The 26,882-nt window shown below is 44.8% G+C and overlaps 1 protein-coding gene across 1 annotated transcript in view; it reads right to left on the reverse strand.

Moving 5' to 3' along the window:
• The window catches only part of LOC126253678 (low-density lipoprotein receptor-related protein 2), a 215,470-nt gene that overhangs the window by 157,707 nt on the left and 30,881 nt on the right, over positions 1 to 26,882 (reverse strand). Inside the window, exons 2-3 of the mRNA XM_049955201.1 lie at positions 13,395 to 13,526; positions 3,618 to 3,875 (exon numbers count right to left, since the gene is read on the reverse strand). Coding sequence (XP_049811158.1) covers positions 3,618 to 3,875; positions 13,395 to 13,526 — 390 coding nt within the window. The remainder of the gene's footprint in view (positions 1 to 3,617; positions 3,876 to 13,394; positions 13,527 to 26,882) is intronic.

Consider the following 26,882-nt stretch of genomic DNA (forward strand, 5'->3'; position numbering starts at 1 on the left):
GACTGTAGCGCCTAGAACCGCTCGGCCACCACGGCCGGCATTTCATACAACCTTCACCATAAACTTTAGATATTCTACAGTATATTTTCACTAGTTTCTCGCTTTCAGCAAGTAAAAAACGAGTACGTTGGTTGGTTGGTTGGTTTGTGGAGGTTGAAGGGACCAGACTACAAAGGCCATCGGTCAACGAATAAGTGAACGTTGTTCAACCAATATGGACGTTTCAAGCGGACTCGCCATATTGGATTGTATTTTTGAGGTTATAAACAAAACAATGTAGATACATCAGCTGATCAGGGCTCATTCCAGTGATGCCAACTTGAAGCCATAAAAGTACCAAACTTGCCCTACTAACAGTTTTTCCCCAGACCAATTTATCTCTAGAATTATTGAATGACCCTCGTACTTTATGGGCAGGCCTCGTAGTCTGGTGGTAACTTGTGTACTTGGAAAGGTTTTTGTGACCTTACAAACTAATATATTCGAGAAACCTCAACCAAAAGCTAAGATAAATATTTTATATATCATGGTCACCTTTTCACAGTAAAATTATTTATTTGTAAAACCTAATATTACAATTTCAACAGTTTGGTCATTATCAAGTGGAAGTAATTGCACTTTAGCACTTGTTAAAACCTAAAAATCATTTGACACGACATGACACCGAGGCTTGCGTCATCGCACTCTATTATTGATTACAATCTTCTTGTGTGTATTGCACTGTAAGTATGTTCCTTCTATTTTTCTTGATTTCTGCTAGTATCCGTAATACGGTATTGGATGGAGTAATTGATTCCATATTTGTTTTTGTTTCGTACAAAACATAAGTTAGTTTTGTTGCATGGTATTCTGTTTATTACTGCTTACGACTCCTAGTGTGAATTGCTCGATTTAAATGAGTTGTAAGTACTTTTGTACGCATTCGTACTTTCTCGACTTTAATGGAGACCTCCAAAATTTTCATTGGAGGCAGACGATGATTCTAGTAAATTGATTTCTTCTAAAATGTACAGTCTGTAGTAGCTGTTAATAACATGTAACTACTGCAGCATTTTTAGTATCTGCAAGAAGGAATGGTGTAGTCACAAAGACTACAAAGCAGACTCATTTACATCAACATCCATGCTCTGCTAAAAACTGTGAAATGCATGACACTCAGTAGCAAGATGCAACACAATTTCGTGACAAGATGCAAAAAATCTGAATAGCAATTCTTTCAAAAGCAACTAATATGGAGTTCTTCATCAAATGTGAGAAAGTTTAGAAGGAGGAGGAGGAGGAGATTTGCGTTAAACATCCCGTCGACAACGAGGTCGTTAGAAATGGAGCACAAGCTCGGATTAGGGAAGTAAGGGGAAGGAAATCGGCCACGCCCTTTCAAAGGAACCATCCTGGCATTTTCCTGAAGTGATTTAGGGAAATCACGGAAAAACTAAATCATGTTGGCCGGACGCGGGTTTGAACCGTCGTCCTCTCGAATGCAATTCCAGTGTACTAACCACTGCGTCACCTCGCTCGGTAGAAAGCATAGAAAACGGATACAACAGAAATGACGCAGAATAAAGGCAATATATTTGCAATGGATTTAAATCTAACAGTTCCTGCATGGACTCGTAAGCAGTAACAAATATAAGTCCAAAGAACACCATGCGATTAAACCAGCTTCTGTTTTATATGACAGAGAAACAAATATGGGATCATTTACTCCACCCTAGATTACGGATGCAAGCAAAAATCAAGCAAAATACAAGCAACATATTTACAATGCAGTTCAGAGTGAAATACACACAAGAAGTTAACAGAAGCACAATGCGATGAAACCAGCTTTTCTTTACGACGAAACTAAAACAAAAATGGAAAACTTTAAATTAACCAATAAGAAAACGAAATGCTGAAGGATTCGTAAACCTGCAGCGCTCCAAGTGGCCTGGTAGCGAACCGAGGTCGTGCTACCGGAAATCCCTATATGAGTTTCACCCCCGTGATTGACAACACAATCCTCTCTACCTTTTTTTATGCTGGCAGACTCGTCTCTTGTGGTATCTAGCGGTCAACTCCGCATTACATAGGGTGTCCGGATACTTTTGATCAGCTCGCGGTATGTTAGGCCGGTATTGCACTACCGTATTTTTTTTTTGTTTTTTTTTCCCACAAAGAAATATGATCAAATGTTCGTCAAATTTCTTTGACAAAGATCTCTGATGTGGCGCTCTAGAGTTCAAAAACGGGCAAAGTAGAATGGAATGCTAAGAAAAAAAATATTTTATTGTGTGACCACCTCCTCTACTCCGTCTTGCCGAAAAGCTGCCTGGATGTTTCCAGATGTACGTTGCTGTGATTATGGATATGAAGTCGCCTGCAGTACAAGATTAATGGCATGCATTGTGCCCCTTGCACACTCCCTACCCCAGTCGAAGCAAGGTTATTAAAAAGAGTCGAAGGAACACACCACCTAAACTTTGAAGCCATTTTTACTAACACAATACAAAGACGATAAATAGCTGAGCGACGCCAGCGCTTCAAGCGGATACATTTCACATTGTAGCGAACAGCAGACGAACGACTTTTATTGTCAAATCCACGACGACGCTCTAGATTTGGTCACATTTCTTTGACGAAAGGGGAGATTTGACAAAGATCCCCATTACACTATCAAATTTCTTTGACATAAATATTTGACGTGTGAACTTTGACATAGAAATACGATAGGCCAGTATTACACTATCAAATTTCTTTGTCTAGGATTTGATCAAAGATGTGATCAAATATTCCGTCAAATATATTTGACAAAGATCTTTGAGGTAGCACTAGAAGGGGTATTACACTGTCATCATTTTTTCGTCAAAATTCAAGATGGCTGACAACAACAACTTGATATTAACTGCAGTAGTTGCATGTACCACAATTGCACTGTGTGCACATGCGGAAGAGAAGCGGGGAAAAAAAGGAAACATACCTGGGTGAAGCCGTGGGTTTTACGACGACACGATAAAAGCATTCAACAAAACTTTTTACGTGAGCTTATAGTGGCGGACGTCAAGTCGCACATCAATTACTTAAGAATGGATGAGCATATATTTCTGTATGTGCTCAATGAAGTGTGTCCTCATATCATAAAGAACAATATTCACTTAAGAACTGCTACTTCTGCAGAAGACAGGCTCACTGTAACACATTACAGATGAGGGTTAGGTTAGGTTAGGTCAGGTCTCCAATCTTCGTAATCTATTTTTGTATTCAGCGTGCCTCACGTTGTAAAGCGCCTCATCAGCTTCATACATCTCTATTAATTTTGTAGTTGTCGGCACACACCAATTGTATTTACCGGCAACGTTTATAAAAACACTACAGACGACAGAATGCAGCGATGCTAGCGCTCAGTGTGGTAACATGTCACATTGCAGTGAACAGAAGACAAGTGACTTCTTTGATCAAATCTACAGCGAGGCCCTAGATTTGATCAAATATTGGACGACATTTGACAAAGTTCCCTATTACACCATAAATATCTTTGACAAAGAAATTTTATAGTGTAATAGCGGCCATAGTGTAATACCGGCCTTTTAGGTAAGGAGTCGGGAGGCTGAGACAAAGGAAGAGCGCGCATGCGCACTGACCGCAGTTCTCCTCGTCGCTGTTGTCGGAGCAGTCCTTGCGGTGATCGCAGCGCTGGTAGCCCTCGATGCAGCGCTGGCCGTTGGCGCAGCGGAAGTGGTCCAGCTCGCAGGCGCGGCCCGCGTTCGGGCAGCCCATCTCGTCGCGGTGGTTGCGGCAGTCGTAGTAGCCATTGCAGCGCTTCTCGCGCGGGATGCACGGGCCGCCCGAGTCACCGTCGTAGCGGCACCGGAAGTCGTCTTGCTGGCACTTCCGGTACGCTGTGTGCAAAACCAGCCGTCACACCCCGAGCTCACACGCAACCAAACAGGACACAACACGACCACTATTCGTAAATTAGCCTCTGACTGCCTATTAAAAATAAACAAATGCTTGTAGCTTCGTATCGCTTGTGTGGTTGGGGAAGGCGACTTTGAAGGTCACGTTACGTCAGTCACTGTACGGGGTGACTTGAACAGAAACAAGCGTAACTTCAGGTGTGCCCCAGGGCAGCGTAATAGGTCCTCTGCTTTTTACGATTTACATAAGCGATCTGGTTGATGGTATTGACAGCGGCCTTAGACTGTTTGCCGATGATACAAGTATAGCTATCACACCCGACAGACAAGAATTAAGTGGTGAAATTGTAAACGATGTTTTTCAGAAAATCATTAAGTGGTTCTCTGCAAATGGGCTCTCATTAAACTTTGACAAAACACAGTACATACAGTTCCACACAGTAAATGGAATGACCCCATTAATAAATATAGACTTCGATCAGAAATCGGTAGCTAAGGTAGAATATTCAAAATTTATAGGTGTATGCATTGATGAGGGGTTGAACTGGAAAAAACACATTGAGGATATGCTGAAACGTTTGAGTTCAGCTACTTATGCTATTAGGGTCATTGCAAATTTTGGCGATATATATCTGAGTAAATTAGCTTACCACGCCTATTTTCATTCTCTGCTTTCGTATGGCATCATATTCTGGGGCAACTCATCATTGAGTAAAAGAGTGTTCATTGCACAAAAGTGTGTAATCAGAATAATTGCTGGAGTTCATCCAAGGCCATCCTGCAGACACTTATTTAACGAGCTAGAAATCTTCACTGTAGCCTCGCAATATATATATATTCACTTATGAAATTTGTTATTAACAATCCGAACGAATTCAAAAGTAATAGCAGTGTACATGGCTACAACACTAGGAGAAAGGATGATCTTCACTACTCAAGGTTAGATCTAACTTTGGATCAGAAGGGGGTAAATTATGCTGCCACGAAAGTCTTAGGTCAGTTACCTAATAGCATCAAAAGTCTGACAGATAGCCAAATAGCATCTAAAAGGAAATTAAAAGAATTTCTTAATGGCAACTCCTTCTACTCATTAGATGAATTTTTGGATATAGTAAGTGGGTAATTCCTCAACCTCCAAAAAAAAAAGAAAATTGAGTGTCATGTAATATTTTGTCTAATGTAATATCTTGTATAGACACCTTTTATTAACCTGACACGTTCCACATCATTACGAAGTGTCGTATTCATGATCTATGGAACAAGTACTAATCTAATCTACATGAAGGTAATATCGCAAGAAAGTTGTGAACAAATCAATGAGGATTTGCAGAAAGTAAATGCGTGATGTAATTGGTGTAATGACTGGCAGTTATCTCTCAATATTAGTAAGTGTAACCTACTGCGTATAACAAGGCGAAAATCCCCATTAATGTACGAGTACAAAATAAATGCCCAGTCTTTGGAAGCGGTAACGTCCGTCAAGTATCTCGATGTGACTAATCGAGATCTCAAATGGAATGATCAGATTACACAAGTAACGGGTAAGGCGAACTCTACATTGCGGTTTATTGATAGAACCCTGAAGCGATGCAGTCCTTCAACGAAGGAAATAGCTTACAATACGTTAGTTCGTCCAGTCTTGGAATTATTGTTCGTCTGTATGGGACCCTTACCAGTTGTGTCTCATTCAAGAGATTGAGCGGCAAGATTCGTGACTGATACATTTAGCCATCGCGAGAGCGTTACAAATCTCACAGAAAGTTTGAAGTGGGACACACTTGCAGATAGACGGCGCGCTAAACAGAAGGGGCTGCTCACTAAATTCCGAAATCCGATCTTCACCGACGATGTAGAGCATATATTATTACCACCAACTTTCACATCGCGCAATGATCACCATTCAAAGATAAGGGAAATAAGAGCTCGTATTGAGGCGTTGAGACAGTCGTTTTTCCCTCGCGCGATCCGCGAGTGGAACAGAGGGGGGAAATATGACTTTGGCGCGAATTGTGCCCTCCGCCACACACCGCTTGGTGGCTAGCGGAGTATATATGTAGATGCAGATGTATTGCGTTCGTCAGCGCGTAAGGCTGCGATCGCAGTGGCTCCGATATAGGTGGATTCCGCCGAAGACAGTGATCGGCTGGAGACGGCCGATCTTTCCACATCAGTAAGCCATTACGTGAGCGGTCCAAGTAAAACATTCATATTTCTTTACGTACTACACGAATATGTAATAAAAAAATGGGGATTCCTATTTTTAAAAAAGCAGTTGATATGCATTTGACCTATGGCAGCGCCATCTAGAGGGCCAACCATAGCGCCATCTGGTTTCCCCCTTCAAGCTAGACAAGTTTCATTCTTTGTAGTTTTCTCGTGTAACGCTTATTTCGTGAGATATTGGCCCAGTCACGATGAATAAACCACCCTGTATATACAGGGTGATCAAAAAGTCAGTATAAATTTGAAAACTGAATAAATCACGGAATAATGTAGATAGAGAGGTACAAATTGACACACATGCTTGGAATGACATGGGGTTTTATTAGAACCAAAAAAACTACAAACGTTCAAAAAATGTCTGACAGATGGCGCTTCATCTGATCAGATTAGCAATAATTAGCATAACAATGTAAGACAAAGCAAAGATGATGTTCTTTACAGGAGATGCTCAATATGTCCACCATCATTTGTCAACAATAGCTGTAGTCGAGGAATAATGTTGTGAACAGCACTGTAAAGCATGTCCGGAGTTATGGTGAGGCGTTGGCGTCGGATGTTGTCTTTCGGGATCCCTAGAGATGTCGGTCGATCACGATACACTTGCGACTTCAGGTAACCCCAAAGCCAATAATCGCAGGGACTGAGGTATGGGGACATGGGAGGCCAAGAATGACGAAAGTGGCGGCTGAGCACACGATCATCACGAAATGACGCGCGCAAGAGATGTTTCACGCGTCTAGCAATACTTTTCTTTTCTTTTTTTTGGGTTCTAAAAAAACCCCATGACATTCGAAGAATGTGTGTCAATTTTTACCTCTCTATCTACATTATTCCGTGGTTTATTAAGTTTTCAAATTTATACTGACTTTTTGTGTGTGTGTATGCTTATATATAAAGAAATTCGAAGACCGCTGTAAATTTATTATTTGTTTTGATTGGACGAATTTTGTCTGTTTTCCCTCTGAAATGTAGGCTATGTCATCGGACTTTTTCCAGACATGACTCCTCCTCTGATGTAGAGATTTGCAGTCGAAATGTAATGATCGTACGGGATTGTTGGCCGGGAGACCCCACGCGGGGTGTTCGGCCGCCGAAAGTGGAAGGCCTTTTTAGCTGACGCCACTTCGGCGACTTGCGAGTCAATGATGAAGAAAGACACACAACACCCAGTCATCACGAGGCAGAGAAAATCCCTGACCCCTCCGGGAATCGAACCCGGGACCCCGTGCGCGGAAATCGAGAACGGTACCGAAAGACCACGAGCGGCGAACAATATGCAGTTGTATACACTGCACACACACCCCGTCTTCCACAGTCTCACAAAATACAGCTCGTGACCATATGATCTCGAGTGTCGGTAATTTTCACACAGTCGGTACTACAGTACAACAGCCAGATAGTGAACTCAATTCCCGTGCTAAGCCACGGCTTTACACTCCTGCAAGTTTCAGTGAGAGGGAACGAGTCGACGAGTAGAGGGAGTGATCGCAACGCCACCGTTCTCAGGAAGGTGGTACTCGCTCCGTGTCGGGTATGCAGGACTCACGCTGCTGCAGATCCCGGAAGTAGACGGTGGAGAGCAGGGCGCAGGAGGTGAAGAAGAGCGCGGCGGCGGCCACGTAGAGCTGCGCCCGCCTGCTGGAGAGTCGCTTGGGGCCCATGGCGGGCTGGCGGGGGTCCTCCGGAGCAGGTGCGGCCTGTAGCTGGCCTCTGGTCGCATCGGCTGGCGAAGGCGCACTGGGTGGAGCGCCGCGCCGCCGCCGCCGCTCGCGCCTCGCGGCCAATTCGCGGGTCGCGACCCGACGGGATCTCGGCAAGTGGCTGCTGTGCGAATCTGATCGGCCGCCGTCTTGCCGACAAAGGCTGGCGGACAGCTGCCGCAGACAGCACGGGGCCCCTGGCGTCGGCAAGTGGCCACTTGGGGCTGGCCCTACCCGGAAGAGGTCCGTCGCACACAGTGGTCACACCACCGAAGATACTACAGCCCACTCCGCACTCGCACGGCAGTCTCCTAATCGGCACCGTGTATGCACTAGTAAACTACTGGCCATTAAAATTGCTACACTACGAAGAGGTGCAGATGATAAACGGGTATTCATTGGACAAACATATTATACTAGAACTGACATGTCATTACATTTTCACTCAGTTTGGGTGCATTGATCCTGAGAAATCAGTACCCACAACAACCACCTCTGGCCGTAATAATACGCCTGGGCATTGAGTCAAACAGAGCTTGGATGGCGTGTACAGGTACAGCTGCCCATGCAGCTTCAACACGATACCACAGTAGTGACTGGCGTATTGTGACGAACCAGTTGCTCGGCCACCATTGCCCAGACGTTTCCAATCGGTGAGAGATCTGGAGAATGTGCTGGCCAGGGCAACAGTCGAACATTTTCTGTATCCAGAAAGGCCCGTACAGGACCTGCAACATGCGGTCGTGCGTTATCCTGCTGAAATGTAGGGTTTCGCAGGGATCGAATGAAGGGTAGAGCCACGGGTCGTAACACATCTGAACTGTAACGTCCACTACTCAAAGTTCCGTCAATGCGAACAAGAGGTGACCGAGACGTGTAACGAATGGCACCCCATACCATCACGCCGGTTGATACGCCAGTATGGCGATGACGAATACACGCTTCCAGTGCGCGTTCACCGCGATGTCGCAAAACACGGGTGCGACCATCATGATGCTGTAAACACAACCTGGATTCATCCGAAAAAAGGACGTTTTGCCATTCGTGCACCCAGGTTCGTCGTTGAGTACACCATCGCAGGCGCTCCTGTCTGTGACGCACCGTCAAGGGTAACCGCAGCCATGGTCCCCGAGCTGATAGTCCGTGCTGCTGCAAACGTCGTCGAACTGTTCGTGCAGACGCTTGTTGTCTTGCAAACGTCCCCATCTGTTGACTCAGGGATCGAGACGTGGCTGCCCGATCCGTTACAGCCATGCGGACAAGATGACTGTCATCTCGACTGCTAATGATACGAGGCCGTTGGAATCCAGCACGGCGTTTCGTATTACCCTCCTGAACGCACCGTTTCCATATTCTACTAACAGTCATTGGATGTCGACCAACGCGAGCAGCAATGGTGCTATACGATAAACCGCAATCGCGATAGGCTACAATACGACCTTCATCAAAGTCGCAAACGTGATGGTACGCATTTTTCCTCCTTACACGAGGTATCACAACAACGTTTCACCAGGCAACGCCGGTCAACTGCTGTTTGTGTATGAGAAATCGGTTGGAAACTTTCCTCATGTCAGCACGTTGTCGGTATCGCCACCGGCGCCAACCTTGTGTTCAATATGGCTCTGAGCACTATGGGACACAACTTCTGTGGTCATCAGTCCCGTAGAACTTAGAACTACTTAAACCTAACTAACCTAAGGACATCACACACATCCATGCCCGAGGCAGGATTCGAACCTGCGACCGTAGCAGTCCCGCGGTCAACCTTGTGTGAATGCTCTGAGAAGCTAATAATTTGCATATCACAGCATCTTCTTCCTGTCGGTTATATTTCGCGTCTGTAGCACGTCATCTTCGTGTTGTAGCAATTTTAATGGCCAGTAGTGTAGTATAGGTAATTCATTCTGGAATTTATTAGTACAGCTGATGCCGGCCGGAGTGGCCGAGCGGTTAAAGGCGCTACAGTCTGGAACCGCACGACCGCTACGGTCGCAGGTTCGAATCCTGCATGTGTGTGATGTCCTTACGTTAGTTAGGCACCCTGCACTATAGCTAACTAAGGGGCAACTACGAGGTACAGAACAGCGGGAAATTCAAGCAGCAAAGGGGCTGGATGACTACGAGAGCATCCTGCATTGTTGCCAGATCTCCTCCCTCCTCTCCCCTCTCTGTCCATTCTAGGTTTGTTGGTTGAGTTGAGGGAGGGGACCAAACAGCGAGATCATCTGTCCCATCGGATTAGGAGAGGATGACGAAAGAAATCGGCTGTGCCCTTTCAAAATAACCATCCTGGCATTTGCCTGAGATGATTTAGGGAAATCACGGAAAATCTAAATCAGGACGGCCGGACGCAGATTTGAACCGTCGTCCTCCCGAATGTGAGTCCAGCGCGCTAACCACTGCGCCACCTCGTTCGGTACTCGGTTCTAGGCCAGTTGGGTGAGGTATGAGTGGTGGGAATTTAAAAACTGGATTTCCTATTGGCTGGAGGAACGAACCTGCCTGCATGGTTGCCAGATTTATGCCTTATTAGTATATGTCACTTTCATCCACGCCTTCTCTAATTAATTACACAGTTATTACAATTTAGGACCTGTCATGCCCCCTCTATGATTTATTACCATAGTTTATGACCCCAAAAAAAGTCTGTCATAGATTTTTCCCGCACCACCGGTGGGAAAGTCAAAAACTGGAGCCGGGCGGATTGACCGAGCGGTTCTAGGCGCTTCAGTCTGGAACCGCGCGACCGCTACGATAGTAGGTTCGAATCCTGCCTTGGGCATGGATGTTTGTGATGTCCTTACGTTAGTTAGCTTTAAGTAGTTCTAAGTTCTATGGGACTAATGACCTCAGATGTTAAGTACCATTGTGCTCAGAGCCATTTGAACCATTTTCAAAAATTGGAGATGCGTTATCCTATTGGTGGGAAAAAGGTGGCATAGCCTACTTGTATGCTAGATTTATCAAATATGGTGGGTGTAATTTAATGGTACGAAACTTGCTGACAGATCAAAACTGTGTGCCGGACCGAGACTCGAACTCGGGACCCTCCTTTCGCGGGCAAGTGCTCTACCATCTGAGCTACCCAAGCACGAGCCACGACCCGTCCTCACAGCTTTACTTCCACCAGTACCTCGTCTCCTACCTTTCATTCTGGAATTTATTAGTACAACTGATGATCTCTAAAGCTCCCTCTAATTTATTATCCAAAAATAGCTACCACCAGAACAAAATAGTTGTTCTAATTTATTTTGTGAACTGTGCCACATTACCTGTCTTTGCACTCATGATGTACAGACACACACACACACACACACCTGAAATGAATCCCTCAACTTTTTAGATACATTTACATTTTTATACATTTAGATTTTGGCCTAGAATAGAGAGGGAAGGAGGGGGAAGGCGATCTGACAACAATGCAGACTACGCACCCAGCCCCATTATTGTGCGATTTTCCCCCTATTCCAAGCTTAATTGCTGCCGCCTACGGTACAGTTCCCCTAGCTTGTAGTGCGGGTGCCTATCCAGCCACCACCTGGGCTCGTTCCCGCTTACCGTGTTGGCGGTTATAGCCTAGGTTTGACACAATCTACTCGTTCTCCCGTGCTCGCTTCCGTTACCTCATATGTAAACACTTGTTCACAGGTACAGGCGAACGATGGTAAACAATGGCGGACTGTATGCAAACGCTCATGTTCACTTCCATTCACTCCATTGTAAAGGAGGCTTATGAAGACTTTCGGCGCGACGACTGATGTCAGTACCTACTTATATCGAAGTCGAATGGCCTCGGTCGGAAACCTCAGCTTTCTCTCCGCACTTGACCTTTTCTACCAGACGACACTGCGCTCAGCGCTTTTTCGTACTCGTAAACGAAAACTATTTGGTCCAAACATTATGACCACAAGCTTAATAGCGTGTTGGTCGATCTTTGGAACCAAATATAGCAGCGATTCTGTGTGTAATGGATCCAACAAGTCCTTGGTGGATTTCCGGAGGTGTGTTGCACCAGATATTAACACACAGGTCACCCAATTCCCATAAATTATTAGCCGGCAGTGTGTGTCCGAGAAGTTGGGGGCCCGATAAAGACCCAAGCGTGTTCCATCGAGCTAAGATCAGGCGCATTTGGTGGCCAAGACACAACGTGAGTTCGCTATCATGCTGCTCAAACCACTATAGCACGATGACACTTGTGACAATTATCCTGCTAGAAAATGTCATCGCCGTCGGGAAGGACAGCAAGCATGAAGGGATGCAGGGGGTCCGCAATTGTCAAAAGCCGCTTATTTCAGAGGATTCTCCTCCCCCCCACCCCCAAAAAAAATAATAGTCGAGATTCTGGAACTCGAGTTATGGGACTCTATTTAAAAACAAATGCATAAATGCGTCTGAATTATGGAACTCAAATAAAAATGATCATTGTAGTTATCGAACTTGAATAAAAAATTCGTTCTGTTATGTAACTTGAATAACAAAATGGTCAAGATTATGTACTGTTTGTCCACGATAACTCGACGATTTCGCTGGTGCTGCCAGAAACGGAGGAAATCGGCACTAGTTGAAAGAAAGTCATTTGTCTCTGAGCACTGCCAACGTTTAGTTGCCCATAGACGCGAAATATAACTGCACGCTTTGAAAGGCTTCTTTCCACTAGCAAGTAACTTCTGTAAGCACTTGCTGAGGTGTTAACATTGAAACAAAAACTTTCTAAAGTTTACTTCTTCAAGTCGCTGGGGCTACTTAATTTCAAGAACTTGCTCCAAGTACTAGCTGCAGAAGGGCAATCGTACTTAAAAAGCAGACCAGTCGCCACTGTTTCTGCATTATTATTATTAACGAATAAAAATCGTGACAAAACACAAAAATTAACAAACAGATAAAACAGTTTTAGAGGAGTGCATACTGATGTTATCAAGAAACACTACTAAATAAACTTAAATCAGAAGATTTAAACTTACAATAAAACCTTTCTGAGGAAGTCGTGTGCAAATTTTCCGCATCTCTTGTCTATTGTATTACCAAATATTCGTTGACACCAAGAGATTGCTTTTTAATTACTCCTGCCTTTTAATTACACTTAGATTTTTCCAATCAGCATTTATTACTTCTATTGGAAATGGAATGGATTTATGTTTACAGTCGTCAGTAACACGTCGTCAAGCGATGATGATGATGATGATGATTATGATCTTGAATCAAACACAGGTGACAGTGATCTTCACTGAACATCATTTTGACAATTCTTTCAGACATAGTCAACAACTCCTTGTAAACATTAATGCGGAGGCAAGGCCCTTCTCGATGGCCACCGCGAGGATCGTCAACTTATCGTGGACAAACAGTAGCTCGAATGACAATACTTAGTAGTGATTACTGAAGTCCAATGAAAAAGACTTCAACAAGGCTACGGAACTTGAAACTAAAAAGTTGTTCATCGGTGTTGTGCCCCTCGAATAAATGGAAACAATACACGGAAGTAATGGAACTCGAACAAAAAACATTTACCAAGGTTACGGAATTCGAATAAAAGGATAAAGCCTCTAGGTTAGGAGGTGTGTAGAGCTGTACTCACTGCACTCGGCCTCGTCGGTGCCGTCGACGCAGTCGATGGTCATGTCGCAGCGCTGGTGCGGCGGGATGCAGTAGGTCTTGTTCCAGACGTACTGGCCGCACGACAGCTGGCCCGGCTCGCAGTCCGGAGGCGCTGCAACACAAAACACAAACTCACTGCAGGCTCGGAACTCTGGGTCTGGGCGCGCTGCCCGTAAAAAACTTTCATTCGTGGGAAAATACACTCCTGGAAATGGAAAAAAGAACACATTGACACCGGTGTGTCAGACCCACCATACTTGCTCCGGACACTGCGAGAGGGCTGTACAAGCAATGATCACACGCACGGCACAGCGGACACACCAGGAACCGCGGTGTTGGCCGTCGAATGGCGCTAGCTGCGCAGCATTTGTGCACCGCCGCCGTCAGTGGCAGTCAGTTTGCCGTGGCATACGGAGCTCCATCGCAGTCTTTAACACTGGTAGCATGCCGCGACAGCGTGGACGTGAACCGTATGTGCAGTTGACGGACTTTGAGCGAGGGCGTATAGTGGGCATGCGGGAGGCCAGGTGGACGTACCGCCGAATTGCTCAACACGTGGGGCGTGAGGTCTCCACAGTACATCGATGTTGTCGCCAGTGGTCGGCGGAAGGTGCACGTGCCCGTCGACCTGGGACCGAACCGCAGCGACGCACGGATGCACGCCAAGACCGTAGGATCCTACGCAGTGCCGTAGGGGACCGCACCGCCACTTCCCAGCAAATTAGGGACACTGTTGCTCCTGGGGTATCGGCGAGGACCATTCGCAACCGTCTCCATGAAGCTGGGCTACGGTCCCGCACACCGTTAGGCCGTCTTCCGCTCACGCCCCAACATCGTGCAGCCCGCCTCCAGTGGTGTCGCGACAGGCGTGAATGGAGGGACGAATGGAGACGTGTCGTCTTCAGCGATGAGAGTCGCTTCTGCCTTGGTGCCAATGATGGCCGTATGCGTGCAGGTGAGTGCCACAATCAGGACTGCATACGACCGAGGCACACAGGGCCAACACCCGGCACCATGGTGTGGGGAGCGATCTCCTACACTGGCCGTACACCACTGGTGATCGTCGAGGGGACACTGAATAGTGCACGGTACATCCAAACCGTCATCGAACCCATCGTTCTACCATTCCTAGACCGGCAAGGGAACTTGCTGTTCCAACAGGACAACGCACGTCCGCATGTATCCCGTGCCACCCAACGTGCTCTAGAAGGTGTAAGTCAACTACCCTGGCCAGCAAGATCTCCGGATCTGTCCCCCATTGAGCATGTTTGGGACTGGATGAAGCGTCGTCTCACGCGGTCTGCACGTCCAGCACGAACGCTGGTCCAACTGAGGCGCCAGGTGGAAATGGCATGGCAAGCCGTTCCACAGGACTACATCCAGCATCTCTACGATCGTCTCCATGGGAGAATAGCAGCCTGCATTGCTGCGAAAGGTGGATATACACTGTACTAGTGCCGACATTGTGCATGCTCTGTTGCCTGTGTCTATGTGCCTGTGGTTCTGTCAGTGTGATCATGTGATGTATCTGACCCCAGGAATGTGTCAATAAAGTTTCCCCTTCCTGGGACAATGAATTCACGGTGTTCTTATTTCAATTTCCAGGAGTGTAGAAGGAAAAAGAAGCAAAGTAGGAGGATGACAGTTCGACAAATTTGAGGGGAAGAATATCCTCCCAAGAAATAAATGAAATAGGAGGCTGCGGAAGGCAAAGTGCGCCGGCTGAGGTGACCGAGCGGTTCTAGGCGCTACAGTCTGGAACCGCGCGACCGCTACGGTCCCAGGTTCGAATCCTGCCTCGGGCATGGAAGTGTGTGATGTCCTTATGTTAGTTAGGTTTAAGTAGTTCAAAGTTCTAGGGGACTGATTACCTCAGATGTTAAGGCCCATAGTGCTCAGGGCCATTTGAACCATTTGAAGACAAACTGTAGCTGAAACTTGTGTTTTGAGACATTTGCATGTGAAGATGACGGATGGATCGTCGGAGGAGTAATTATTGAATCCGTAATTCAATTCGTAAAGTAAAAATGGTTCAAATGGCTCTGAGCACTATGGGACTTAACATCTGAGGTCATTACTCCCCTAGAACTTAGAACTAATTAAACCTAACTAACCTAAGGACATCACGCATATCCATGGCCGAGGCAGGATTCGAACCTGCGACCGCAGCGGTCGCGCGGTTCCAGACTGTAGCGCCTAGAACCGCTCGGCCACTCCGGCCGGCGGTTCAAATGGCTCTGAGCACTATGGGACTTAACAGCTGAGGTCATTAGTCTCCTAGAACTTAGAACTACTTAAACCTAACGAACCTAAGGACATCACGCACATCTATGCCCAAGACAGGATTCGAACCTGCAACCGTAGCAGTCACGCGGTTCCGGACCTAAGCGCCTAGAACCGCTCGGCCACCCCGGCCGGCTTGTAAAGTAAGTTTAAGTGCTTAAATTGTTGTAAACGTTTCCGAGAATGACGAGTTTTGAAAATTTACGCCCGCAACTCGTGGTCGTGCGGTAGCGTTCTCGCTTCCCGCGTCCGGGTTCCCGGGTTCGATTCCCGGCGGGGTCATGGATTTTCTCTGCCTCGTGATGACTGGGTGTTGTGTGATGTCCTTAGGTTAGTTAGGTTTAAGTAGCTCTAAGTTCTAGGGGACTGATGACCATAGATGTTAAGTCCCATAGTGCTCAGAGCCATTTGAAAATTTACGCGTGCTCATATGCTTCGCATGGTCGCTAGTATTCAAGGTGTCCCAAGTCGAGCAAGTAAGCGCTCAGTTTCTTAATGATAAGGCCTGTGAATCGAATCTCGCTCCCGGTATTTTCTTCTCATTCTCATTCTCCGTTGGTAGCGAAATTTGTGAAAGGCGTTCCAAGCTGCACGGGAGAAGGGATGCTCACATAGTCAGTGGAGTGCTACTGAACTTTCGCTACCAACGTGAATGGGAAAGAGAAGAAAATACCGGCACCGAGATTCGATTCAGAGACCTTGTGCTTATGAAACTGAGCGCTTACTTGCTCGACTGCGGACACCTTGAATACTAGCGACCATGTGAAGTAAATGAGCACGCGTAAAGTTTTCAAAACTCGTCATTCTCGCAAACGATTTAGAGTTTTATCTTCCTGTTTACGTACGTTGAAGACCTAGTCGTACCTTACACACCTCACCAGTATGCATCAAATCGATGAGTGGGCGTTCGTATGGTCCGATAGTGAGTAGGATAATAATGGGAAATTTATTAATGTGGAAATGAAATGTATTATTTTTCTGAACATCGGAGTGTCTGATTTCGGCGTGACCTTCTAGCCTTCATATCCCTGAACGGTTATCCTACGACTTTTTCTTTGGAGAGGTTCCTGGGGTCTTTGCAGACACCTAGCTGAGTGATAAACCGAAAGCTACAACTGCTCCCTCCATGGGTAACATTTCGCAAGTGAATAGTTCTACAACAACTTGCCGAAAAGCGGCAGTTCACATGTGAGCAACAGTGAGTGGAAGGGAAGATGATTGGGGTGGTCGTCGACGATGTCATTTGAGGCGGAAAACAAGCTCGGATTTTGTAAAGAAATAGACTATGTCGTTTAAAAAGGATCATTCAGGCATTTGCATTGAGTAATTTATGGAAAACACGGAAAAGCTCAGTTTGGTTGGCTGGACGGGGATTCGAACCGTCGTCCTTTCGTATACGTGTTCATTCTCTTAATAGTCAGTGGGTTTTCGGCTATTTGCACTCGGGACTGCCTGCAGAGGGCGGTTCGCTACATCCAGAAGCACCGCCTCCCATGCGAATAGAGGCCTTAGCAGATCTTTGTAGCTGCTATATACTATCAAAAGTGGGTACTGCTGTAATTCCTCAGCGATACTACCTGCAGTATCAGCAATTCCCCCTGAAATTAGACTGGACTATCTCGATGGTACTCAAAGCCTGCCTTGAGTCTAGATGTACTGACTGTATTCAGCTGTGGTACAGAGTATTGAGAAGAAAGATAAACTTTTAATTATGTCGAAAAAATAAAGTTACTTATACCCCTTTTATATATGGAAATCCGAAGCCACTTTCACTAATTTCTCTTGTCGATCCTAATTTATTAAATTTTCAATCACTGTTTTAACTATACTGTTCAAGGTTTTGATTTGAAGAACTCTTTGATTTCTTGTATAGACGTTCTACAGTTTTTATTAGATATTATAAGATTGAAGTTCTAGGAGGTATAATATAATAAAATAATGGAATAAATGATAATAAAATGTTGAAATGCGTGGCTTTTTAAAATGTATTGAATTAATGAGATTAATTTTTCGGTATGAATGAAAAGCACAATAAACTGAGCTATGCCTGGAAATAAGTTCGTATTAGTTCATTTTATTTTGCAAGGGGGAAGTAGTTTCTTTGTCCGCTGTAGATTTGTGCTTACTCTTCCTTATAATGCTACGTTTGGTCGCCGTGTTCACCTTCGAAGTCTTGACCGTGTTCCCATAGAGCTTTGGGATCTTCGTAATTTTCCAAAGTACACAGGTGGGCTTCAGTTCTTGTAATTATCGTACTATTTGAAATAACAACTCACACGACCTTTCTGTTAATAAAACAATACTGTATTTTTCCAAACGGTGCACATATGAAATACATACTCCTCACTTATTCATAACGACGCCAAAATGGCGGTCTACAATTACTCGCTTAAAAATGGCGTGCTTCTCCCTCGTTCACTAGCTGAGCGCGAATCCTTCCTTCCTATAACTGGTACTAGAAAAACTCCTCTGTTTTTTAACAACTGAAAATCAAAAATACCTGACGGTAGGCATAGGCTCTATAATGGCTACCGCTTCATCTTTTCTCTTTGCCTTTAAAGAAGACGAAAACATAAAAGAAATGCAAAAGGTTTATCATAGATGCCTTCGTCTCTTTATAGCCCGGAGAATTTCATGGTTTCAAGTGAAAATTTTAAAGCATTTGTCTGCTGTAGACAAGTTAACTCGCCATGCTCCGCCACTTCCCAGGTGCTAAGAACGTGTTTAAAAGCGGCCTCTGGGTTTTCCTTAAGTGCTGCTGACGTGTTTATGCGTCCTGTTCCGCCGATGCTCCAAGTGCTGCGGATGAGTTACTTCTAATCTCGGTGAATAAAAAGGTTTCGAGTACGTATCGGACAACATATGTGCCTCTTTGCGTGCTATCATTTGTAAAAAAAAAAAAACATCGTTTCGATATCTTGAACCATTTATGAAACATGACGACTGTTATGACGAGATGATTCCCAATGAACAGGGAAGGAACTGGACACGCCGCGTGTGGCGTCTGCTGGAATTAAAATCCAATAACTCGAGGACGAAATGAGATATCGTTGTGCTCTCAATTTTAAATAAGATTTCGATATGTTATCTAAATTTCGTACACAGCGATGCATGAGCTAAAATCAACCGTACGCGAAGTTTAGGCAATGTATGTTTACTTCTGCAAAATCTTTAAAATTTCGTGCAATGTTTTACCTAATTTGATGCAGCACAGAAACTATGACGAATAACAAAAAAGAAATTCAGACGTTTATCGATCGAAAGTATCAGACTGTAAGACGTGCAAACATCAAATTTTTTCACTGAATATTTCTCTTAAAATCGGATGATAGGTATTTTTCAGTACAGGGTGACACAGAAAAACGATAACATTTCCATAATCGAACAAAACTAGAAGTGATGAAGGACACAAATTGCATTCATGGTAACTGAAACCTTACAACTTTGCCATTTACGAAAAATTGATGGCATTTATCATTTTTTTAAAAATACATTTTTTAGATGGTTCCTCCTGTACGGAAACATTCGTGAAATCTGCTGTTGAGATTCCTCACTGGCCGCGACAACATCTCAGCTGGGATACTGTGAATTGCATCCCAAATTCTGTGTTTTAATTCATCCAGGGTTCTTGGTCGAGTAGTGTAGACTTTCTCTTGAGGCAGCTCCACAAGAAAAAATCACACACGGATAAATCTGGCGATCTAGGGGGCCAGGGAATGTAACCGAATCGTGAAATCACACGGCTGCCAAATAATTCTCGCACATTGCCATTGACTGCCGTGTAGTGTATGATGTCGCTCCGTCCTGTTGAAACCAGGCTTCTTGAACGTTTGGAAAGTTGTTTAATGCAGGTGTAACGAAAGTTCGTAACATCTCCATGCAACGATCGGCATTGACAGTTATTGTGTTTTCCTGTTCATTTGCGAAAAAATACGGTCCGATAATCCCATGTGATGAAACACCCCCACCATACTGTCACTTTACTAGCGTGTAAAGGGCGCTCATGGACGTCATTAGGGTTTGTGTTTGCCCAGTGACGGTAGTTCTGTTTATTCACATAACCTGTGAGATGAAAATGTGCCTCATCTGACAGCCACAACTTGTTCAGAAATTCATCATTTGTTGACAGAATCCTAATCGTAACCGATAACCGTTGCCCTTCAATTGTTGCACCAGCTAGCGTACGAATTGAACACCGTGGGCTCCATAAGACAGACTCGCGTACAACACCAATGTTCGCTGGAGAACGCACACTTCTTGATCGTTTTGTTGGTTTCTTCTTGAGCGCAGATCCAGTCTGTTCAAAGTTATCAATCGTAAATCATAAAAACGTCGAAACTCCCTCTGCGCCGCTACGAAACTATCATTGTTTTTATAAAATATTTTTATGCCTAACGCACGCTGTTGTTCGTTCCACTGATCGAAGATAACCGAAATGGCGGACTGTTTACACCGTAACTGTCACGAATCCGCAGTGCTGCCACCTGCCCATTGCTGCCATTACTCATTTCAAACATTTCCGTTATTCTGTGTCACCCTGTATTAGGCAAGCAGAACAGTGACAACAGAGCTGCACCGGGCACGGAATGAGAAAGCACGTCTGTAGCAATTTAACGGCTAATCTTTCTGACACATTTAAGGTTTTAGTTGCTTCGAGTTAAAATGCTGTCGGTCACAGCTGTACGTAATTGGTCTGTGTAGCTACAGCGCTACGGGTCAAATCGCGCATAATGCGTCGTCTGCAAAATTCATGTGTGGCCGTGTGGGAGCTGTGTCCGCCCCCGCAAAATCCGAGCGTCGCGGCTGGCGCCGAATGGTGATATGAATTTATTAGCGGCCAGGCACGTTACTGTTTAATGCGGTAGACCGCCGCCCGCGGCGCTGTTGCAGCTGCTCGCCGCTTATGGCGTCGAACACCAACTGACACACCACCTAACGGATGTGCCCGGCCCGTTGCGTACGCAACTTGGTTGCTTAGTTAGATGTAGGTATCATATTCATGACAAACGTTATGATATGGAACGTGTTAACTGAAAGAAAATGGTGCATATACTTCACAGAAAATATATTTTGTGATTTGGTTAAGGCTTTCGATTGGTTATAATATTATAGTGAGTAGTCACCATACTTCCATCTCCACACAGAATCTAATGTGTCATGTAGACCCCATAGTAACTAGTGGTCAGAATTAGAAGCCATCAGACGCAGACCACAGGCTTTTGTATGTCCATCCTTATAGCAGGAGGTCTCTGGAACGACGGCCGTTTACTATCGTGACAAATATAAACACCTACAGCCGTCCTTATGATTTTCTTTTGTTTTGTGACTACCAGTTTCAACGGTTCAGTGCGTCATCTTCAGGATGTTTTTGATGCGGTACAGGTTGATATGCTCCCCATGCATATCACATCAGTTGCCAGCATTACTGGATACACAGATAATGTGTCAGCACTCAAACCATCAACTGGAGTGTGTTTTCTAAACCCATGTTAACTGTGTGCCAGTACACCGTTTTCTTCGAGGTAATTTATAATGTTCGAACACAGTATATGTTCCCGAATCCTGCTGCATATCGACGTTAATGATATGGGCCTGTAATTAATTGGATTACTCCTACTACCTTTCTTGAATATTAGTGTGACCTGTGCAACTTTCCAATTTGGGTATGGATCTTTCGTCGAGGGAACGGTTGTATAGGACTGTAAAGTATGGAACTAATGCATCAGCATACTCCGAAAGGAACCTAATTGGTATACAGTCGGGATCAGAAGACGCTTTTATTGTGATTTACGTTGCTTCACTACTCTGAGGATATTTACTCATGTTGGCAGCTGTTCTTCATTCGAATTCTGGAATATTTGCTTCGTCTTCTTTTGAGAAGGCATTTCGGAAGGCTGTGCTTAGTAACTCTGCTTTGGCAGCACTGTCTTCGATAGTATCTCCATTTCTATAGCACAGAGAAGGCATTGATTGTTTCTTGTCGCTAACATACTTCACATACGACAAGAGTCTCTTTGGATTTTCTGCCAGGTTTCGAGACAAAGTTTCGTTGTGGAAACTGTTATAAGCATCTCGCATTGAAGTCCGCGCTAAACTTCGAGCTTCTGCAAATGATCGCCAATCTTGGGGATTTTGCGTCTGTTTAAATTTGGCATGTTTATGTTTCGTTGTTTCTGCAGCAGTGTTCTGACCAATTTTGTGTACCAAGGAGGATCAGCTCCGTCGTTTGTTAATTTATTTGGTATAAATCTCTCAATTGCTGCCAATACTATTTCTCTGAATTCAAGCCACATCTGGTCTACACTTATATCATTAATTTGGAAGGAGTGGAGATTGTCTCTCAGGAAGGCGTCAAGTGAATTTTTGTCTGCTTTTTTTGAATAGGTATATTTTTCGTTTATTTTTGGAGGATTTGGGGCTTACAATATTCAATCTCGCTACGACTACCCTGTGTTCACTAAACCCGGTATCCGTTTTGATCCTCGTTATTAACTCAGGATTATTTGTTGCTAAGAGGTGAAGCGTGTTTTCACAAAGGTTTACTATTCGCGTCGTTTCATGAACTAACTGCTCGAAATAATTTTCAGAGAATGCTTCTAGCACAATTTCGGATGATGTTTCATGCGTACCTCCGGAATTAAACATGTATTTTCGCCAACATATGGAGGGTAAATTAAAGTCACTATCAACTATAATCGTAAGAGTCGGGTACGAGTTTGAAATCAAACTCAAGTTTTCTTTGAACCTTTCAGCAACTGCATCATCTGCATTGGAAGGTCGGTAAAAGGACCCAATTATTATTTTATTCCCGTTGCCAACAATGACCTCTGCCCATACTAACTCACAGGAACTATCTACTTCAATTTAGCAACAAGTTAAACTACTTCTAACAGCAACAAACACGCCACCGCCAACCGTGTTTTGCCTATCCTTTCGGAACACCGTTAGGTTCTTAAGGCTTTTAACATGGCTGTCAATCAGCAACTGGTGTATAATACAAAATTTTGAAAAACACAGCCCTCAGTCTCGAACACAATTAATTTGTGAACTAGGTTTCGGTGTCACAAGGGACACCTTCTTCGGACAAAATTAAAACTAAATGTTACAGCATAACGTACCAAAAAAATACGAAAGATGCGGTCATACCTGACAGCGTCTAATAGTCAGAATTAAAATGCAACAGAGGTGCAAACCACTAGGGGCTGCCATGTGTCCTCTGCTATAGTCAACACAAAACCGTTAGGTTCTCCGCAAAAATTTCGGCTGAGCTTATATCCGGCTTTAGCCAGATTTCAGCGCCTATAACGATTCGATCATCAGTGCTTTCTATCAGCGCTTGGAGCTCTGGTACTTTCCCAACACAGCTACGACAATTTACAACTGTTATAGCGATGGTTCCTGTACCTACATTCTTCCTGTGTTCGGCCTGCACCCTTTGTGGCTGAAGCCCTTCTTGTGTTTAAAGTTTGACCGTGGCAGAGCATTTAAAGAAAACTTGCCACTCCGTAAATATCATTCATGTCAATACAGTTCCTTTATTTTGGTTCGAAATGGTTCAAATGGCTCTGAGCACTCGAACCTGCGACCGTAGCGGTCACGCGGTTCCAGACTGGAGCGCCTAGAACCGCACGGCCACACCGGTCGGCTCCTTTATTTTGATCCACCTGTTTTTTATTTGAACTTTAAATTAGGAATGATGTTTTGCCCCAACCTTTATTATCAACGGTCCTGCCTGAAGCCGGGAATGTTGAACCGCTGCTAGCCCAGAACAAGGAAAAAATATCAGAGTCATATCAGTTCGGAAATCAGCGCTGTTACCTGACTTGGACATACCAACAGCTGCCCAACAGGGTATCCGTCACTGACTATCTGTTTCATGGCAGCCGCAAATGGTGCATCTTCTCAGATTACCGAACAAGTAAAGCTACTCCATTCGTAGGGGGTGGGGGGGGGGCGTTAACGCCGGAGTATAAATTTCCACCTATTCTTCTCGCTTTTGGAGTGTAAATGCACCTAAATTACCGGTAGGGATGCAGAATACTCTCCAGCGAGCGGGGCAGCCCGAGAGGGAAAGGGCGGAGCAATAATAACAGTGTAGAACAGGGGGCTGGCCTTTCATTCGACCCTCGGCTGGGCTCGAGCGTTCGCCCATTCATTAGGGCGGCCGCTTCGGCGACCACAACCGCTCTAATTACGAGCGGTAACGTCGTTACACCGCGCCAAACCGCCTAAACCACTACCAGCCGTACGGCGAGCAGAGGACACGAAACTATCTGGCGTAAAGGGATAAACGTGATCGATGTACTGACGAGACTGAAACAGTAATCTGGCACATATTCTTCGACAGGAATTCACTTACGGAATGGAAGTCGTTAAATCATAACACCTTGTCCGAATGCCACCATACTGTTATTCCAATATCTCTATGTCTGTAGGCTATGTTGATTAAAGTTTTTACATACATACTCGGCAAGCCGTCGCACGTTTCATAGCGGAGGGTATCTTGTACCCCATTACCAGTCTTTACCTTTCCTGTTCCACCCGCAAATGGGGCGTGGGAAAAGCGATAGTCTATAACGCTCCCTACAAGTCATAATTTCTGTTATGTTGTCTTCTGCATCTACATCTACATGATTACTCTGCAATTCACATTTAAGTGCTTGGCAGAGGGTTCATCGAACCACAATCATACTATCTCTCTACCATTCCACTCCCGAACAGCGCGCGGGAAAAACGAACACCTAAACCTTTCTGTTCGAGCTCTGATTTCTCTTATTTTATTTTGATGATCATTCCTACCTAAGTAGGTTGGGCTCAACAAAATATTTTCGCATTCGGGAGAGAAAGTTGGTGACTGAAATTTCGTAAATAGATCTCGCCGCGACGAAAAACGTCTTTGCTTTAATGACTTCCATCCCAACTCGCGTATCATATCTGCCACACTCTCTCCCCTATTACGTGATAATACAAAACGAGCTGCCCTTTTTTGCACCCTTTCGATGTCCTCCGTCAATCCCACCTGGTAAGGATCCCACACCGCGCAGCAATATTCTAACAGAGGACGAACGAGTGTAGTGTAAGCTGTCTCGTTAGTGGACTTGTTGCATCTTCTAAGTGTCCTGCCAATAAAACGCAACGTTTGGCTCGCCTTCCCCACAATATTATCTATGTGGTCTTTCCAACTGAAGTTGTTCGTAATTTTAACACCCAGGTACTTAGTTGAATTGACAGCCTTGAGAATTGTACTATTTATCGAGTAATCGAATTCCAACGAATTTCTTTTGGAATTCATGTGGATCACCTCATACTTTTCGTTATTTAGCGCCAACTGCCACCTGCCACACCATACAGCAATCTTTTCTAAATCGCTTTGCAACTGATACTGGTCTTCGGATGACCTTACTAGACGGTAAATTACAGCATCATCTGCGAACACCCTAAGAGAACTGCTCAGATTGTCACCCAGGTCATTTATATAGATCAGGAACAGCAGAGGTCCCAGGACGCTTCCCTGGGGAACACTTGATATCACTTCAGTTTTACTCGATGATTTGCCGTCTATCACTACGAACTGCGACCTTCCTGACAGGAAATCACGAATCCAGTCGCACAACTGAGACGATACCCCATAGGCCTGCAGCTTGATTAGAAGTCGCTTGTGATATTTATGTGAAAGTTTCGTTGGCGGCAGCAGAATCGTACTGCAGTCAGCTGCAAATGCCGGTTGTCTACATTTTCTCAATAGTTGAGATCCTGAAGCCTCTCCGTAATACATACGTGTTGATCGAACCTCCCCGTAACAAATCTAGCAGATCGCCTTTGAATTGCTTTTACGAGGGTTGGAACTTTAATAGTGGCAACTATTTATTTACAGCTCGTACAAAATAGATACGTTTTTCAAAGTTTTACTGACCTTAAAAGTAGTCACCAGCATAGTGTATAACCCGTTGCCAGCGACGTGGAAGTCGTAGGATACTCTTAGCAGTGCCAGTTGTATTGACAGTTCGAGCGGCGCGGTCTATTGCCCGACGAATTTGTAGCAGATCTGAAGCGAATACCATGAAGTGTTTCCTTCAGTTTAGAAATCGAGTTGAACTCACGAGGGTTTAAGTCAGGGAAGTGCAGTAGGTGGTATAGCACTTAGCAGCCCCATCAGTCAAACAGATCAGTAACAGCTTGCACTATACGTGCTTGAGCATTGTCCTGCAAAATGATGGTCAGGTCCTGCAGACACAAGTGTCATCACTTGTGTCTCCAAGCTGGCCGCTGGTTGTGTTCCAAAAATGAGCAGCATAGAGACAGAGGTGATGACACTTTCTGCAGGACCTGACCACCATCTTGCAGGACAATGCTCAAGCACGTACAGTACAAGCTGTTACTGATAGAATTAGAAGGGAAATCAGCATTGGCCGTACTTTGTCGCTTTATTGTCAGCAAAATCGATTTTCGGTCACTTAGTGACCATCCTCAGTGCTGTAATATACAATTAAAATTGGTAGGCACTGGTATCACACTATAACCACAAGCTCAGAGCGATCACATAACTGGAGTTTATGTGATCGCTCTAAACTTGTGGTTATAGTTTGATACCAGTGCCTACCAATTTTAATTGTATATTACAGCACTGAGGATTGTCATTAAGTGACCGAAAATCGATTTTGCTGACAATAAAACAACAAAATACGGCCAATGCTGATTTTCCTTCCAATTCTATCCAGAATTTGGTCGTGGTGCACACAACACGCCATGGAGTCGCCAATCAAGCTGTTACTGGTTTGTCTGACTGATGGGGCTGCTAAGTGCCATACAACCTATTGCAAAAAAATGCTCTAATGTGTGTGAAATCTTATGGGACTTAACTGCTAAGGTCATCAGTCCCTAAGCTTAACACTACTTAACCTAAATTATCCTAAGGACAAACACACACCCATGTCCGAGGGAGGACTCGAACCTCCACCGGGACCAACCGCACAGTCCATGACTGCAGCGCCTAAGACCGCTCGGCTAATCCCGCGCGGCCAACCTACTGAGCTCCCCTGGCTTAAGCCCTCGTTAAGTTCAACTCGACACACTGAGAAACAACGCGGGAAGAGCATGAGAGGTTTTAGCGCCTGCGCTATCCCGAGAAATCTGCTGTAGCAGAGCATGCTTTGGAAAACGGACACCTGAGAAATTTGACGAAACA

The sequence above is a fragment of the Schistocerca nitens genome, chromosome 4 (genome assembly GCF_023898315.1).
Source record: "Schistocerca nitens isolate TAMUIC-IGC-003100 chromosome 4, iqSchNite1.1, whole genome shotgun sequence".
NCBI classification, from domain to species: Eukaryota; Metazoa; Arthropoda; class Insecta; order Orthoptera; family Acrididae; genus Schistocerca; species Schistocerca nitens.